We start from the raw sequence: 13,835 nt of genomic DNA, 5'->3' as shown, positions 1-13,835 counted from the left end.
AACGAGGTGTCAGCACATTCAGTAAAGGCGAACGCTCATACACACACACACTCGATCTCTCGTACGTTTAACTTGTGTGTTCTGCGGAGGTGGAGCCATCTCCTGGACACGCTTTTCTGGTTTATGCAAAGAAGTTAAAGGTTATAGGTTATAAGTATCAATGTTTAAAGTACTTTAAGGGTGGGTAGAAGAAAATCTTTTGGCACATTCAGATATATGTGAATCTAAGTCTAGTTTAAAATGTGTGTGCCAATTCTTAGACGTGTTCTAAGATTGAAAAAAAAAAAAAATGTAAATAACTCTAAATAATCACATATTTGCTGAGAAAAGCAATATGATGTAGATCATTTAATACATCATTTATGATGGCAGTGAATTTAAAGATGACTATTGTTTGTTTATTTCATATGGCTGAACATATGTTTGCCTTTGGCTTTAATGTCTGTTCACAAATGCATTCCGTCTTCAAGTTTTTTTTGTTTTTTTTAATTATTAACCTTGTTTTCTTTGTTGCACTGTTAAACATAAGAATGCATCTTGGCTTTTGTGAATCATTTTTTAAATCTTAATTGTGTTTGTTTATATAATTGCTTCCACGCAAATAAATAAATCCAAACAGCTAATTAAATGCTAATTATATTATTGCTTCCATGCAAATACATATAAACAAATAAATCCAGACAGTTAATTAAATGCTAACTATATTATTGCCATAAAAGCCCCACAAAAGATAAAGTAAATAAATTCTGAATCTGAAAACATGTTCATTTTATGAGGTGTATTTAAATATTAGTCTATATGAATTACATAAAAATGTATAATAAAAATAGATCTGGACACTAAAATGAGTGTCGCAAAGAAAATTGAACTTCTAAAATGATCTGTTGCATAAAAGAGAAGCTGTATACTTGTGTGTTGTACAACTTAATTTACATTTGGACATTTGTGTCTTCTGTACAGGTTGTGATAAACTGTCCAATTGTAAAGGGATTAAAATATAATCAGGCCACGCCGAACTTCCATCAGTGGCGGGACGTTCGGCAGGTGTGGGGCCTGAATTTTGGCACCAAGGAAGATGCAGTGCTGTTCGCCAATGGCATGACACATGCGCTTAACGTCCTCAACTCCATGCCTGATGGAGGTAATGCACATGCACATTTTCACACCATTGTGACGGAGCCATATGTTTTAATGAATAATGAAAAACATCAATGTAATCTTTTACAACTGCATTGTCTTAGGTTACCCCACACGACCTGTGTCCAATGGACCAACCCCAGAAGAGCTGGAACAACAGAAAAGGTACAAACTTGGGATTATTTCTAGTGGTTTATGTTGTAATGCTTCTATGTGAAGTTTTTGTTCACTTCCTGAGGCATCAAGTGAATTGCCTGAAGTCATAGTCTCCCTTTGACCTCATTTAAGCACACACTCTCAAGGGGTTTTTGGTATTAACACTCAAGTATTTAGCTTTCAGTGAGACCCTGAAGTTATGGGGCAGAAGTCCGGGTCAGGCCTTCTGACACTTACAGTAGATCCTCTTCTTTCCTGCCTTTCTCTCCTCTTCTTTCTCCCTGCAAAACTGCAGGCTAAAAAAATCAAACACTAGTGTATTTTCGAACTTAAAATCTTCAATTTTTTTGTATTTTTGTCCTTTTGAAATTTTATTTTATGAACTTATATACCTGAAGTACCACTTTTAAGTTACTTTTTAAGTCCACCCTCAAAAATCTAAGAACACATTTGCATGTTTGTGATTCTTTGATGTTGGTTGGTCACATGTTGGTCACATGACACAGTTAAACTAAATATTTAATTTATTTTACTGTTTCAGTAAAATTTTAATTTAATTGTACAATTATTTTAATTTTGTATGATTTAAAGCTGCGGTAGGTAACTTTTGTAAAAATATATTTTTTACATATTTGTTACATGTCCTGACAGTAGAATATGAAACAGATAATCTGTGAAAAAATCAATCTCCTCTGGCTCCTCCCAGTGCGTCCTATTGCCATTTGCAGTTACAGACCGCTCCCGTTAAGAAACAACCAATCAGAGCTGCGGTCCGTAACTTTGTGTGTGTTCAAAATGTAGAAAAATGTATATAATAAGCGAGTACACCATGAATCCATTTTCCAAACCGTGTTTTTAGCTTGTCCTGAATCACTAGGGTGCACCTATAATAAGCGTTTATATTCAGACTATTTTAGATTGCTTCGGGGATACCGCGGCGGAGTAACCCAGTACCTTTGTGATTCTTCATAGACATAAACAGAGAGAAGTAGCTCCGGCTACGATGTTCTTCCGCAAGGCGCAAGCAGTTCTGTTTATTAACCGCTAGAGTGTCAAAAGTTACCTACCGAAGCTTTAACTATTACCTTTATCAACTCAAAAATCTAATTTCAAATTGCAATATGTCAAAATAATTGCAATGGTTTCATGGTTTTTTTTTTTCTGCAGATTGGAAATGCTGAGGTCGGAGCAGCTAGAGCGAGACAGACAAGAAAGAGACCGACTTGAAAGAGAGCGACTGGAAAGAGAAATACAAGAAAGAGAGCGACTGGAAAGAGAAAGACAAGAAAGAGAACGGCAGGCAGCTCCAGGTCAGCAGAAAGTGTTTTACCTCAACGGACAAGACTTTGTGTATTTGGATTATGAGATCATTGCTTAGAACTTATTAGAGAATAAATAATGTGTAAAACTACTTTGCTGTAGTTATAAAAGTATGTTGATAAACAATTTAAATTAAGTATGATTTAATAATATAACACTATGGTTGAGCTTTGTGAGCAATGCAGTTATTTGAATATGCACATTTGTTTTTTTATCTACTTATTACTAAATGAAATACTAAATTATTAATCAAATCGATAATTTGCCTATTTATTCGTGAGATAACTATTTTAATAGCATAATTGTGCTGTTGTTCTATAGTAGTCATTCCTCCAGCACCACCTTTGGCCCCTGGAGGCCCTCCGGCTCCCCCTGGACCTCCACCTCCCCCTGGGCCCCCTCCGTCTGGACCTCCACCTCCACCTGGACCTCCTCCCTCAGGAGGAGGAGCTCCACCTCCACCGGCTCCTCCTCTGCCCACCTCCGGAGGAGGTGGAGGTGGGGGAGAAGGAGGACTAGGTGGCGGGGGTCTCGCCGCTGCCCTGGCAGGTGCCAAACTCCGCAGAGTACCCAAGGTGAGACAATGAGTCAAAATAATGAGACACTTCCTGGTAACTTTATTTACAGTCTTGCTGACACCTGAAATCGAAATGCTTTTTTAGAGGCAGAGCGAGTTAATCGATTTTTAAATGTGGAATAACGTTTCCTGATGTACAGGTGTCATGCACAATCGAAAAACCAGAAATGTTATAATTAAGAAATATGATCAAATTAATATTTCATGTTGTAGAATGCAGAGAATGAACTCTAAAACTTGTAAAATAAAGACAATTTTTAAAAACTGCATCCGTTCATTCCTGGCTGCTGTTTTTGACTCAGTGCTTCCTCCTGCAGGATGATGTTGGTAGTGGTGGAGGTGGAGGTGGCCCTGCTGTGGCGCCAACTCCTAAAGCAGACAGCAGCCGCAGCAGTGTGTCTTTGCCCAGCGGAGGAGGAGGCCTGATGGGAGAGATGAGTGCAATTCTAGCACGAAGGTCGGTAGAAAATAAGATTCAAAACCATAAAGCTAATGTGTACACTAATGTATCTTCAATTCAGATTCCTTTTATTTCTGGTTGCTTTGCTGTTTTCTTGATGCTTTTGTGGGAGAAGTATAGTATCTAATTTCTTCCACAAACTTATAAGAGTTATTTGAATTGGGCTGCACTCTTCATGCTCTGGAAGCCTGTTTCCGCCACTAAATAAAACATAAAACAAGGTAATTGCGACTTTTTATCTCACGATTCATCCTTTTTTTTGTCAAATAACTTCGCAATTAAAAAAAAAATTCTCAGAATTGCGAGTTCATATCTGACTTTACAGCACACAGTTGCAAGTTATTAAGTCAGAATTGTGTGATATAAACTCTTAATTGCGAGTTATAAAGTCAGAATTGCAAGATAAAAACTTGCAATTCTGAGAAAACAGAAAATCTGAATTGCAAGATATAAACTCGCAATTGTGAGAAAAAAGTCTGAATTCTGACTTCATAACTTGAACATCTTGAGTTTCTTTCTCACAATCCTGATACAGTATTGTTCAAAATAATAGCAGTACAATGTGACTAACCAGAATAATCAAGGTTTTTCGTATTTTTTTTATTGCTACGTGGCAAACAAGTTACCAGTAGGTTCAGTAGATTCTCAGAAAACAAATGAGACCCAGCATTCATGATATGCACGCTCTTAAGGCTGTGCAATTGGGCAATTAGTTGAATTAGTTGAAAGGGGTGTGTTCAAAAAAATAGCAGTGTGGCATTCAATCACTGAGGTCATCAATTTTGTGAAGAAACAGGTGTGAATCAGGTGGCCCCTATTTAAAGATGAAGCCAACACTTGTTGAACATGCATTTGAAAGCTGAGGAAAATGGGTCGTTCAAGACATTGTTCAGAAGAACAGCGTACTTTGATTAAAAAGTTGATTAGAGAGGGGAAAACCTATAAAGAGGTGCAAAAAATGATAGGCTGTTCAGCTAAAATGATCTCCAATGCCTTAAAATGGAGAGCAAAACCAGAGAGACGTGGAAGAAAACGGAAGACAACCATCAAAATGGATAGAAGAATAACCAGAATGGCAAAGGCTCAGCCAATGATCACCTCCAGGATGATCAAAGACACTCTGGAGTTACCTGTAAGTACTGTGACAGTTAGAAGACGTCTGTGTGAAGCTAATCTATTTTCAAGAATCCCCCGCAAAGTCCCTCTGTTAAAAAAAAGGCATATGCAGAAGAGGTTACAATTTGCCAAAGAACACATCAACTGGCCTAAAGAGAAATGGAGGAACATTTTGTGGACTGATGAGAGTAAAATTGTTCTTTTTGGGTCCAAGGGCCACAGGCAGTTTGTGAGACGACCCCCAAACTCTGAATTCAAGCCACAGTACACAGTGAAGACAGTGAAGCATGGAGGTGCAAGCATCATGATATGGGCATGTTTCTCCAACTATGGTGTTGGGCCTATTTATCGCATACCAGGGATCATGGATCAGTTTGCATATGTTAAAATACTTGAAGAGGTCATGTTGCCCTATGCTGAAGAGGACATGCCCTTGAAATGGTTGTTTCAACAAAACAATGACCCAAAACACACTAGTAAACGGGCAAAGTCTTGGTTCCAAACCAACAAAATTAATGTTATGGAGTGGCCAGCCCAATCTCCAGACCTTAATCCAATTGAGAACTTGTGGGGTGATGTCAAAAATGCTGTTTCTGAAGCAAAACCAAGAAATGTGAATGAATTGTGGAATGTTGTTAAAGAATCATGGAGTGGAATAACAGCTGAGAGGTGCCACAAGTTGGTTGACTCCATGCCACACAGATGTCAAGCAGTTTTAAAAAACTGTGGTCATACAACTAAATATTAGTTTAGTGATTCACAGGATTGCTAAATCCCAGAAAAAAAAAAAATGTTTTTTGAACACACCCCTTTCAACTAATTGCCCAATTGCACAGCCTTAAGAGCGTGCATATCATGAATGCTGGGTCTTGTTTGTTTTCTGAGAATCTACTGAACCTACTGGTAACTTGTTTGCCACGTAGCAATAAAAAATATACTAAAAACCTTGATTATTCTGGTTAGTCACATTGTACTGCTATTATTTTGAACAATACTGTATATACAGTGGCAGAAAACGGGCTTCCATTTGAGTCAATAAAAAATATTTATTTTTAGTATGATTGCGATGTGTGCTTCACAACAATCAGTGGCAGTGTTGTGTCACCACTAAATAATAATTCAGAATTTGTGGAAGAATGGATTTTTAAAAACTGAAAATCATTTAGTTCCAGTTTTTATTTATTTATATTTTTTAATAAAGGAAACAATTATATATAAGAAATGTTTCTCAGTTGATTCTCAGGTTTGAAATGACATGAGGGTGAGTAATTGTAGACAGAATGTACATTTTTGTGTGAACTATTTCGTTAGTAATTCGTCTTTGCAATGAATGTATTACTGTAAATGTGCTTTCCTTTTATTTTACAAACTGAGGGTCGAAAGTTTTATTATATTTAACTGACATCATGCTCTGTTAGACTTTAACTAGTAAATAACCCATAATATTTCTTGAACTCTTTGGCTATGGTAAAAATGTGCTGTAAATGACTGTTGTCATTGTGTCTGTTGGCACAGGAGAAAAGCAGCAGATAAAGGGGAGAAGGCACCCCCCAAAGCAGAGGAGCCCAGTAATGTATGAACATCTTCAGTCATTATGGGTGATTGTGTCAGTTCCACAGACAAAGCACTTGTGTGTGTTTTTCCCCAAACCAGTGAAGTGTAAAAACAACCGTGCAGCCGATTCTAAAAATGTCATTGGTCATATCAGTCAGTGCAAATTCCAACCCTGCCCTAAACAGTAACCTTAACTTTAGTATAGCATTGGTAGCTCATCCTCTTACGCAGAATTATTGTGACTGGAACCAACCAAGTTTTTTTGGAAAGTCAAAAATGTTCTTAAAAATAGACATTGAATTCAGAAATGAAATTGGCTGTAGGGTGTTATTTGTTTGGGGGGAAAATTCTGCAAAAATTCCTGTATTTCCAGTAAAATTCCTGTATATCCTGTAAATCGACCATTTAAAGTGCATGCTAAAGAGGTTTACTATAGACTTGAGATGGATTGTAGCCTCTATTACTGTAAATGTAAGTACTTAAATTAAAAAAAAAAAAAAAAACACTATTACTGACTGCTGAGGAAACACTCATTCTGTTCTCTGTCTGTTTCGGTTTCTTTTCCTTTGCATGATGATCTTCAGGATGATTCTGACGCTCAAGGCCCAGGTGGTAAGAACTCTATGCATTTGTGATTGAGATTTGTCACATTTAGATACTCACTGAGTGTTTTCTCATTATCTGTGATTTTTTTCTTTAACAGAATTTAGGAGACCATGGGAAAAATCTGCCACAATGCCCAGGTGAACATTCATTTACAGACACCGGATGCTTTTTAGTTATATCCTGAACTGCTGAAACTTTGTTTATATCAAGTACAAGCACTGAATCACCATAAGTCTGATGTTTAAAGAACTCCAGCTGTTGAGTGTGACTGTCTATAGGGTCCTGTAGTTTAAATTTAAAGTGAAGTATATATACAGTACATGTCTCAAACAGGACTAACTCCGCACCCAGAGGTCTGGAGTCACCCTTCTCCTCTAGCTCACTTACCAGGTACTTTTACTACAGTATGCTCTCAACTGGTTTTGGACTAACACTGATGGCGTTCTTGGTTCCTTTGCTTTCATACATACATTTACCTAAACATGCAATAAAGTATAAACCACCCAAGTCAATCCAATACACTGATTTTACAAGAGAGTTTTGAACTCTCTTTAAAAGGATACTTCACCCAAAAATCTAAATTATGTCATTAATGACTCACCCTCATGTCGTTCCAAACCCGTAAGACCTCTGTTTATCTTTGGAACAGTTTAAGATATTTTAGATTTAGTCCGAGAGCTTTCAGTCCCTCCATGAAACTGTGTGTAATGTAAAAACATCATCAAAGTGGTCCATGTGACATCAGAGGGTCAGTTTGAATATTTTGAAGCATCGAAAATACATTTTGGTCCAAAAATAGCAAAAACTACGACTTTATTCAGCATTGTCTTCTCTTCCCTGTCTGTTGTGAGAGAGTTCAAAACAAAGCAGTTTGTGATATCCGGTTGGCGAACAAATCATTGGATGTAACTGGATCTTTTTGAACCAGTTCACCAAATCGAACTGAATCGTTTAAAACGGTTCGCATCTCCAATACGTATTAATCCACAAATTACTTAAGCTGTTTACTTTTTGAATGTGGCTGACACTCCCTCTGAGTTCAAACAAACCAATATCCCGGAGTAATTCATTTACTCAAACAGTACACTGACTGAACTGCTGTGAAGAGAGAACTGAAGATGAACACCGAGCCGAGCCTGATAACGAACAACAGACTGACTCGTTCACGAGTCAAGAACCGTTTCTGTCAGAACCGAGGAGCTGATGATACTGCGCATGTGTGATTCAGTGTGAAGCAGACCGACACACAGAGCATCTGAACCGAACTGATTCTTTTGGTGATTGATTCTGAACTGCATCTCTGCTAGTGTTATGAGCGCGGGTAAACCGAAGGCTTGAATCAAGGGCAATCATCGCCAATGACGCCATTACGTCGAGCGCAAAAGAACCGTGAACCATTTTCTTCAACCGATTTATTGAATCGAACTTGTCTGAAAGAACTATTGGTGATCCAAACACCGATGCAACCAGTTCTTGACTCGTGAACGAGTAATTATCTGGATCGGCTCGGTGTTCATCTTCAGTTGTCTCTTCACAGCAGTTCAGTCAGTGTACTGTTTGAGTTCATGAATTAATCTGGGATATTGGTTTGTTTGAACTCAGAGGGAGTGTCAGCCACATTAAAAAAGTGAACAGCTTAAGTAATTTGTGGATTAATGCGTATTGGAGACATGAACAGTTTAAAATTCAGTTCGATTTGGTGAACTGGTTCAAAAAGATCTGGTTACATCGAATGATTCATTCTCGAACCGGATATCACAAACTGCTTTGTTTTGAACTCTCTCACAACAGCCACCGAAGAGAAGACAATGCTAAATAAAGTCATAGTGTTTGCTATTTTTGGATCAAAATGTATTTTCGATGCTTCAAAATATTCAAACTGACCCTCTGATGTCACAAGGACTACTTTGATGATGTTTTTCTTACCTTTCTGGACATGGACAGTATACCGTTCACACAGCTTCAATGTAGGGACTGAGAGCTCTCGGACTTAATCTAAAATATCTTAAACTGTGTTCCAAAGATAAACGGAGGTCTTACTGGATTGGGATCGACATGAGGGTGAGTTATTAATGACATAATTTTGATTTTTGGGTGAACTATCCCTTTAAGCTCAACAAGTCTCCATTTATCATAGGTACAGTAAGTATTATGAAATATGTTTATGATTATAATGACTTTCTGTTTCAATAATAATAATAATAATGAACAACAATTTAAAATGAAATTGAATTTTTAACAGCCATTATTCCAGTCTTGAGTGCCACATAATCCTTTAGGAATTATTCTGATATGCTGATTTGGTGCTTTAGAAGCATTATTAATTCTATTTTTAAAATGTTGCTTTGCTGCTTAATATTTTTGTGTAAACTGATATTTTTGTTCAACCTTCTTTGAATAGAAAGGTGAAAATAACTGCTTTTATTTGAAATAGAAATGTCTTATTATTGTCACTTTTGATCAATTTGCATCCTTTCTTAAAAGCACTGATTTATGCTCCAACACACATTTAGTTTTCAGATAAGCCTGGAGGACTTGATTAGTTTGATCAGTTGTGTTTAGTTAGGGTTTAATCTAAACTCTGCTGGCCTCCGGCCTTCCAGGAATTGATTTTGACATCCCTGGTCTGTAGGCTACCATGGTCTGTCTGAATACTTGGTTCTGATTTGCTAGGTTTGCATAGAAATCTGAGATCCTGCTGAACGCATACAGAAACATCCATGAGTGTCATCCATGAACTTGTCAACACCGCCCTGCAACTTTTATTAATAAAATGCCTTCAATGCTGAATACTTCTCAGCAGTGAACTGGCAGCGTCACTGTTTTTTAAAAAACACATTCCCTTTGAGGCCCTGGTGATGGTGCCATGGAGGGCAGCTCATCAGCTGGCACAATAGATTATAAATATACCACACACACACAAACACAGAGCTGGTTCCGGTCGATTGGATTTGACTTGACATGTCTCATATGACTGGAGTGGATCTGAGATTCTGAGCTTGTTTGGCTTCATCTCGTGGGGCTTTGGAAATCTCTTTGGCTTTCTGTAGTGTCTTTAGATCTGTGCAACACTGTCATAGTATTACATGCTTTCTTCAACAGTTTTTCATGCTTTGTTTGAGGGTACTTGCAGTTTTCTTCAGGCTAGGATTTATTGGATTGATTCTGCTGCTATTCTCTTATCGTCCATTAGGGGGGCTCTGTTACTAACTATATTCCTTCTGTTCCCAGATCTGTGTAAGAGCCCATATTAAAGCTGTTTCCACATCCATGACTTTAAACCACAACTTCACTTTTTGACCAAATTCAGATATTAACCTTTCTAAATAGAATAGCAATTTTTTGCTTAGAATTAGCACCAAAAATAATAATTAATATATGTACATCCTTGCATACATGCTCTTGCCCATTGGAAGAGGAATTTAAACTTTTTCAGGTAAGGTATATACATAAATATAGAAATTATACGCACACACGACAGCCTTTTTGCAATTACATTTTTCCAGTTGAAGCCATGGAAGTGGATGAGACTTTGATGTTGGGTTTTCCTGTGAATAACTCTAAAAATCATTTTGGACATCTTTTGACCAGTTTATTGCATTTTGGTATGGCATACAGGGCTTTGCTTTCACCTTCGCTTTTTGTTCTCCTTTTCCCTTTTCTTTTTTCCTGTTTCTGTTTAATAATTACAGTCTTTCTGTATTTACAGGATGAAACCCAGTAGCCAATTAGCAGACTCCGAAAGTGGAGACGGAGAGTCAGAGATGGAACGAATTAAACAGGTCAGAATCAAAGTCAGTAAACTAATAGCTAACCTTACAGGTCAGAACTACCAGTGCTTTGTGTGTGGATGTGTACCGTATTTTTTGGACTATAAGTCGCACCTTAGTATATGTCGCATCAGTCTAAAAATACGTCATGATGAGGAAAAAAACATATATAAGTCGCACTGAACTATAAGTCGCATTTATTTAGAACCAAGAACCAAGAGAAAACATTACCATCTACAGGCGCAAGAGGGCGCTCTATGGGTGTACTCACACTAGCCAGTTTGAACCGTGCCCGAGTGCGTTTGACCACCAAAGCGCGGTTCGTTTTGCTAGTGTGAGTGCTCCGAATCGTGCCCGGGCGCGGCTCGATTAGAAGAAAAATTTTGCGCCACTAAGGCGACACATCTGTTTAACAACAGGCTGTGAGAGGGCTGTGGACCAAACGACACAAAATTATCCACAAAGAAAACAGAGCGATGCACTCCATTGTGTTCATAAAGCGCCACTCTTCCTGTTTATCCCGAAACCGTCGCACCATAATGACGTAAGGGTGCTCCGGCACGAATGCTGAAACCCTATATGTGAGTGCAGGCCAGAGGGGGAGTGGGGAGGGGGGACAATTGTACTCGGGTCCGGTTCATGGCAACTGTGCCTAGTGTGAGCACACCCTATGTCTTCAGTGTAGACTACAGGAGCACTGAGCAGCATAGAGCGCCCTCTCGTGGCTGTGGACGGTAATGTTTTCTCTTGATTCATTTCTCTTGGTTCATGTCAAATTAATTTTGATAAATAGGTCGCACCTGACTATAAGTTGCAGGACCAGCCAAACTATGAAAAAAAGTGTGACTTATAGTCAGGAAAATACGGTATATATAATATGATCACCTGTGCTTCTGCTTCTCAATTAAATTATTTATTTTAGAGACATTAGAATTTTATTTTTTCTTTTACATTTTTGTTTTGTGACAACCCTGTAGATATTACCATGATTTTACTCAACATGGAGGTTTTGTCATGTGAACATGAATTGGTTTATAACTGTCCATCTGATTGTTTAGGAACTGCTTGAGGAGGTGAGAAAAGAGCTTCAGAAGGTCAAGAATGAAATCATTGGAGGTGAGAACATAATTTTCTCCCTGTGTTTTCCTTCCTGTCCCTGTTGTTTCAAATGAAGATTCATTTCTGTATTAATTTATTGCTGTGTGTCCTTTCACAGCCTTTATTCAGGAGCTACAGAAACGAGGCTCCACATAGTCCCACATAAACTGATGAGAAGGGATCACTCAGTCCTGAGAACCCAGGGATACACACACACTCACACACTCACACACACACACACCCAGGGACTTAACCCTTAATCGTTATCATTCAACAAAAGATGAGCTTTCTTGTACCTTTACCTGCCAATGTTTTCTTTCACATTTTGTTTCCCACTTAATGTTTTACACACCATACACATTGTCACCTTCATGCTTGATTCCTATAAAACACTGTGCAAGAATCCTCATCATAAACTCAAGACTTGCCTAAAGTTATTGTATTCAGGGAATATAGCATATCAACTATCCCAGTGACTGTAATTGCCATATACAGACCTGCAGAGGTATGATGTGACAATAAGGAGGCGAAAACAAGATGGATCTTAGAGAAAAAGACCTGCAGTCACACACACTATCTTCCACACACACACACACACACCTTGGATCGTCCGGATCATCAGGTCAGGTCCCACTCTTGCGCTTTATGCTGGGAAATTTTCACATCAGACCTGGTTTAGGGAAGACAAAAGCATATTTCTCATTTGAATTTGAAGCTCAGAGCTGTGTTTCATTTGTGTGGATGCATGTTTGTGTTTATGGATGTATGACTGCACTTCCCTCTGTTTATCAGTGCCATCTTGTATGCGGTCACCTGATCGTGTGGTGTGAATAGCTTCAGCCCTCATTCGAGATGTTTTTAAACTTTGTGTTGAGATATGAAATAATATGGCCATGATCATTTTTGTCTTTTGGCCATGCCAAACTGCCTTGGAAAATACATATACATATAAATATATATTTGTTTTGAGGGAAAAAGATAGAAAACTTGAGATAATGTTTCTATTTTAATTGAAATGATTGGTGAATGGGGATTTATTTTGATTATAATGTTTTCAGAGATTATTTTCTGTTTTCTGTTAATTTTTTTTCTATAGGATATAGGCTTTTTACACTGAAATATATGAAGAAAATTGCGTAGAGACACTGGATTAGATGCCTTTATAGTCAAATACAGCTGCTTCTTCTACTGCACATGTGTCTGCCTCTTTTTTTTTTTCTTGTTGTTTTAACAACCACATTTCACAAGAAAAAGCATATTTTTATGGCCTTGCCACAAACACATTTGGTTTATTCACTAGATTTTATTCTGTTGATTTAACTGTTAGTGGTTAATACAGACACATGTACTGTCATCCACACATACTGGGCATAATAAAAACAGCCTTGTTATGAAATCCAGGAAACAATTTCTTTGACTATATATATGTTTGTTTAGCTGTGGCTGAGAGAGCAACAGCAGAAGGATAATGAGCGATTGTTTCCTGTTATGAATGGACCCAAGCAAATGGTCAACAATTACTATCTCACTCCGCTTTTAGAAGCCAATCCTGATAAACACATTTGATTTCAGAGTAGAAGATTAGAATAACCTCAACAATAGACCAAACCGAGTGCAATAACACTACACAAATGTTACAATTCTTCAGATAATATCTGTTCTTTAGAAACAGATTTCAGTGTTTTTCAATATCCACTGGATGAAAATAAACACGCTCATAAAAAATTAATAAAAAAAAGGTTATAAGTACAAACAGTCCAGTTGTGATGAAGTTGCTTTTTTGGACCAGTTCAATAAACAGGATATAAATTTAATCTGGATTACCTAATCTGATTCCAAAAACAAAGTACTCATAATTAGAGAATATTATATTTTATAATGTTCATTATTAAATGATTTATTTTTATGGATTACATACATATTATTCACACAATGGCAGTAAGTCATTCAGAATTTATTGATTCTTCCTAATTATGTTTTCTTTTAATTTTTAAAATAAATATAGCACCTCTCAAGCAATTATGTTTGAAACAAATAAGTA

At 37.5% G+C, this 13,835-nt stretch overlaps 1 protein-coding gene across 8 annotated transcripts in view; it reads left to right on the top strand.

The window, feature by feature from the left end:
• The window catches only part of LOC127934480 (vasodilator-stimulated phosphoprotein), a 43,209-nt gene extending 30,222 nt beyond the window's left edge, over positions 1–12,987 (top strand). For 2 of the 8 annotated variants that reach the window (XM_052531905.1, XM_052531904.1), the window contains 12 exons: positions 961–1,141; positions 1,242–1,302; positions 2,461–2,603; positions 2,935–3,188; positions 3,508–3,647; positions 6,282–6,339; positions 6,905–6,932; positions 7,024–7,063; positions 7,260–7,316; positions 10,636–10,708; positions 11,755–11,812; positions 11,913–12,987. In XM_052531905.1, coding sequence (XP_052387865.1) covers positions 961–1,141; positions 1,242–1,302; positions 2,461–2,603; positions 2,935–3,188; positions 3,508–3,647; positions 6,282–6,339; positions 6,905–6,932; positions 7,024–7,063; positions 7,260–7,316; positions 10,636–10,708; positions 11,755–11,812; positions 11,913–11,950 — 1,131 coding nt within the window. In that variant the 3' untranslated portion in view covers positions 11,951–12,987. The remainder of the gene's footprint in view (positions 1–960; positions 1,142–1,241; positions 1,303–2,460; positions 2,604–2,934; positions 3,189–3,507; positions 3,648–6,281; positions 6,340–6,904; positions 6,933–7,023; positions 7,064–7,259; positions 7,317–10,635; positions 10,709–11,754; positions 11,813–11,912) is intronic. The other 6 variants (XM_052531909.1, XM_052531908.1, XM_052531906.1 and 3 more) reach the window with 5 other exon arrangements.
• Positions 12,988–13,835: the final 848 nt, after the last annotated feature.

This window comes from Carassius gibelio, chromosome A18 (genome assembly GCF_023724105.1).
Source record: "Carassius gibelio isolate Cgi1373 ecotype wild population from Czech Republic chromosome A18, carGib1.2-hapl.c, whole genome shotgun sequence".
NCBI lineage: Eukaryota > Metazoa > Chordata > Actinopteri > Cypriniformes > Cyprinidae > Carassius > Carassius gibelio.
Note: the sequence above shows the minus strand (reverse complement) of the source record. Positions and strands in the feature narration are given on the sequence as shown.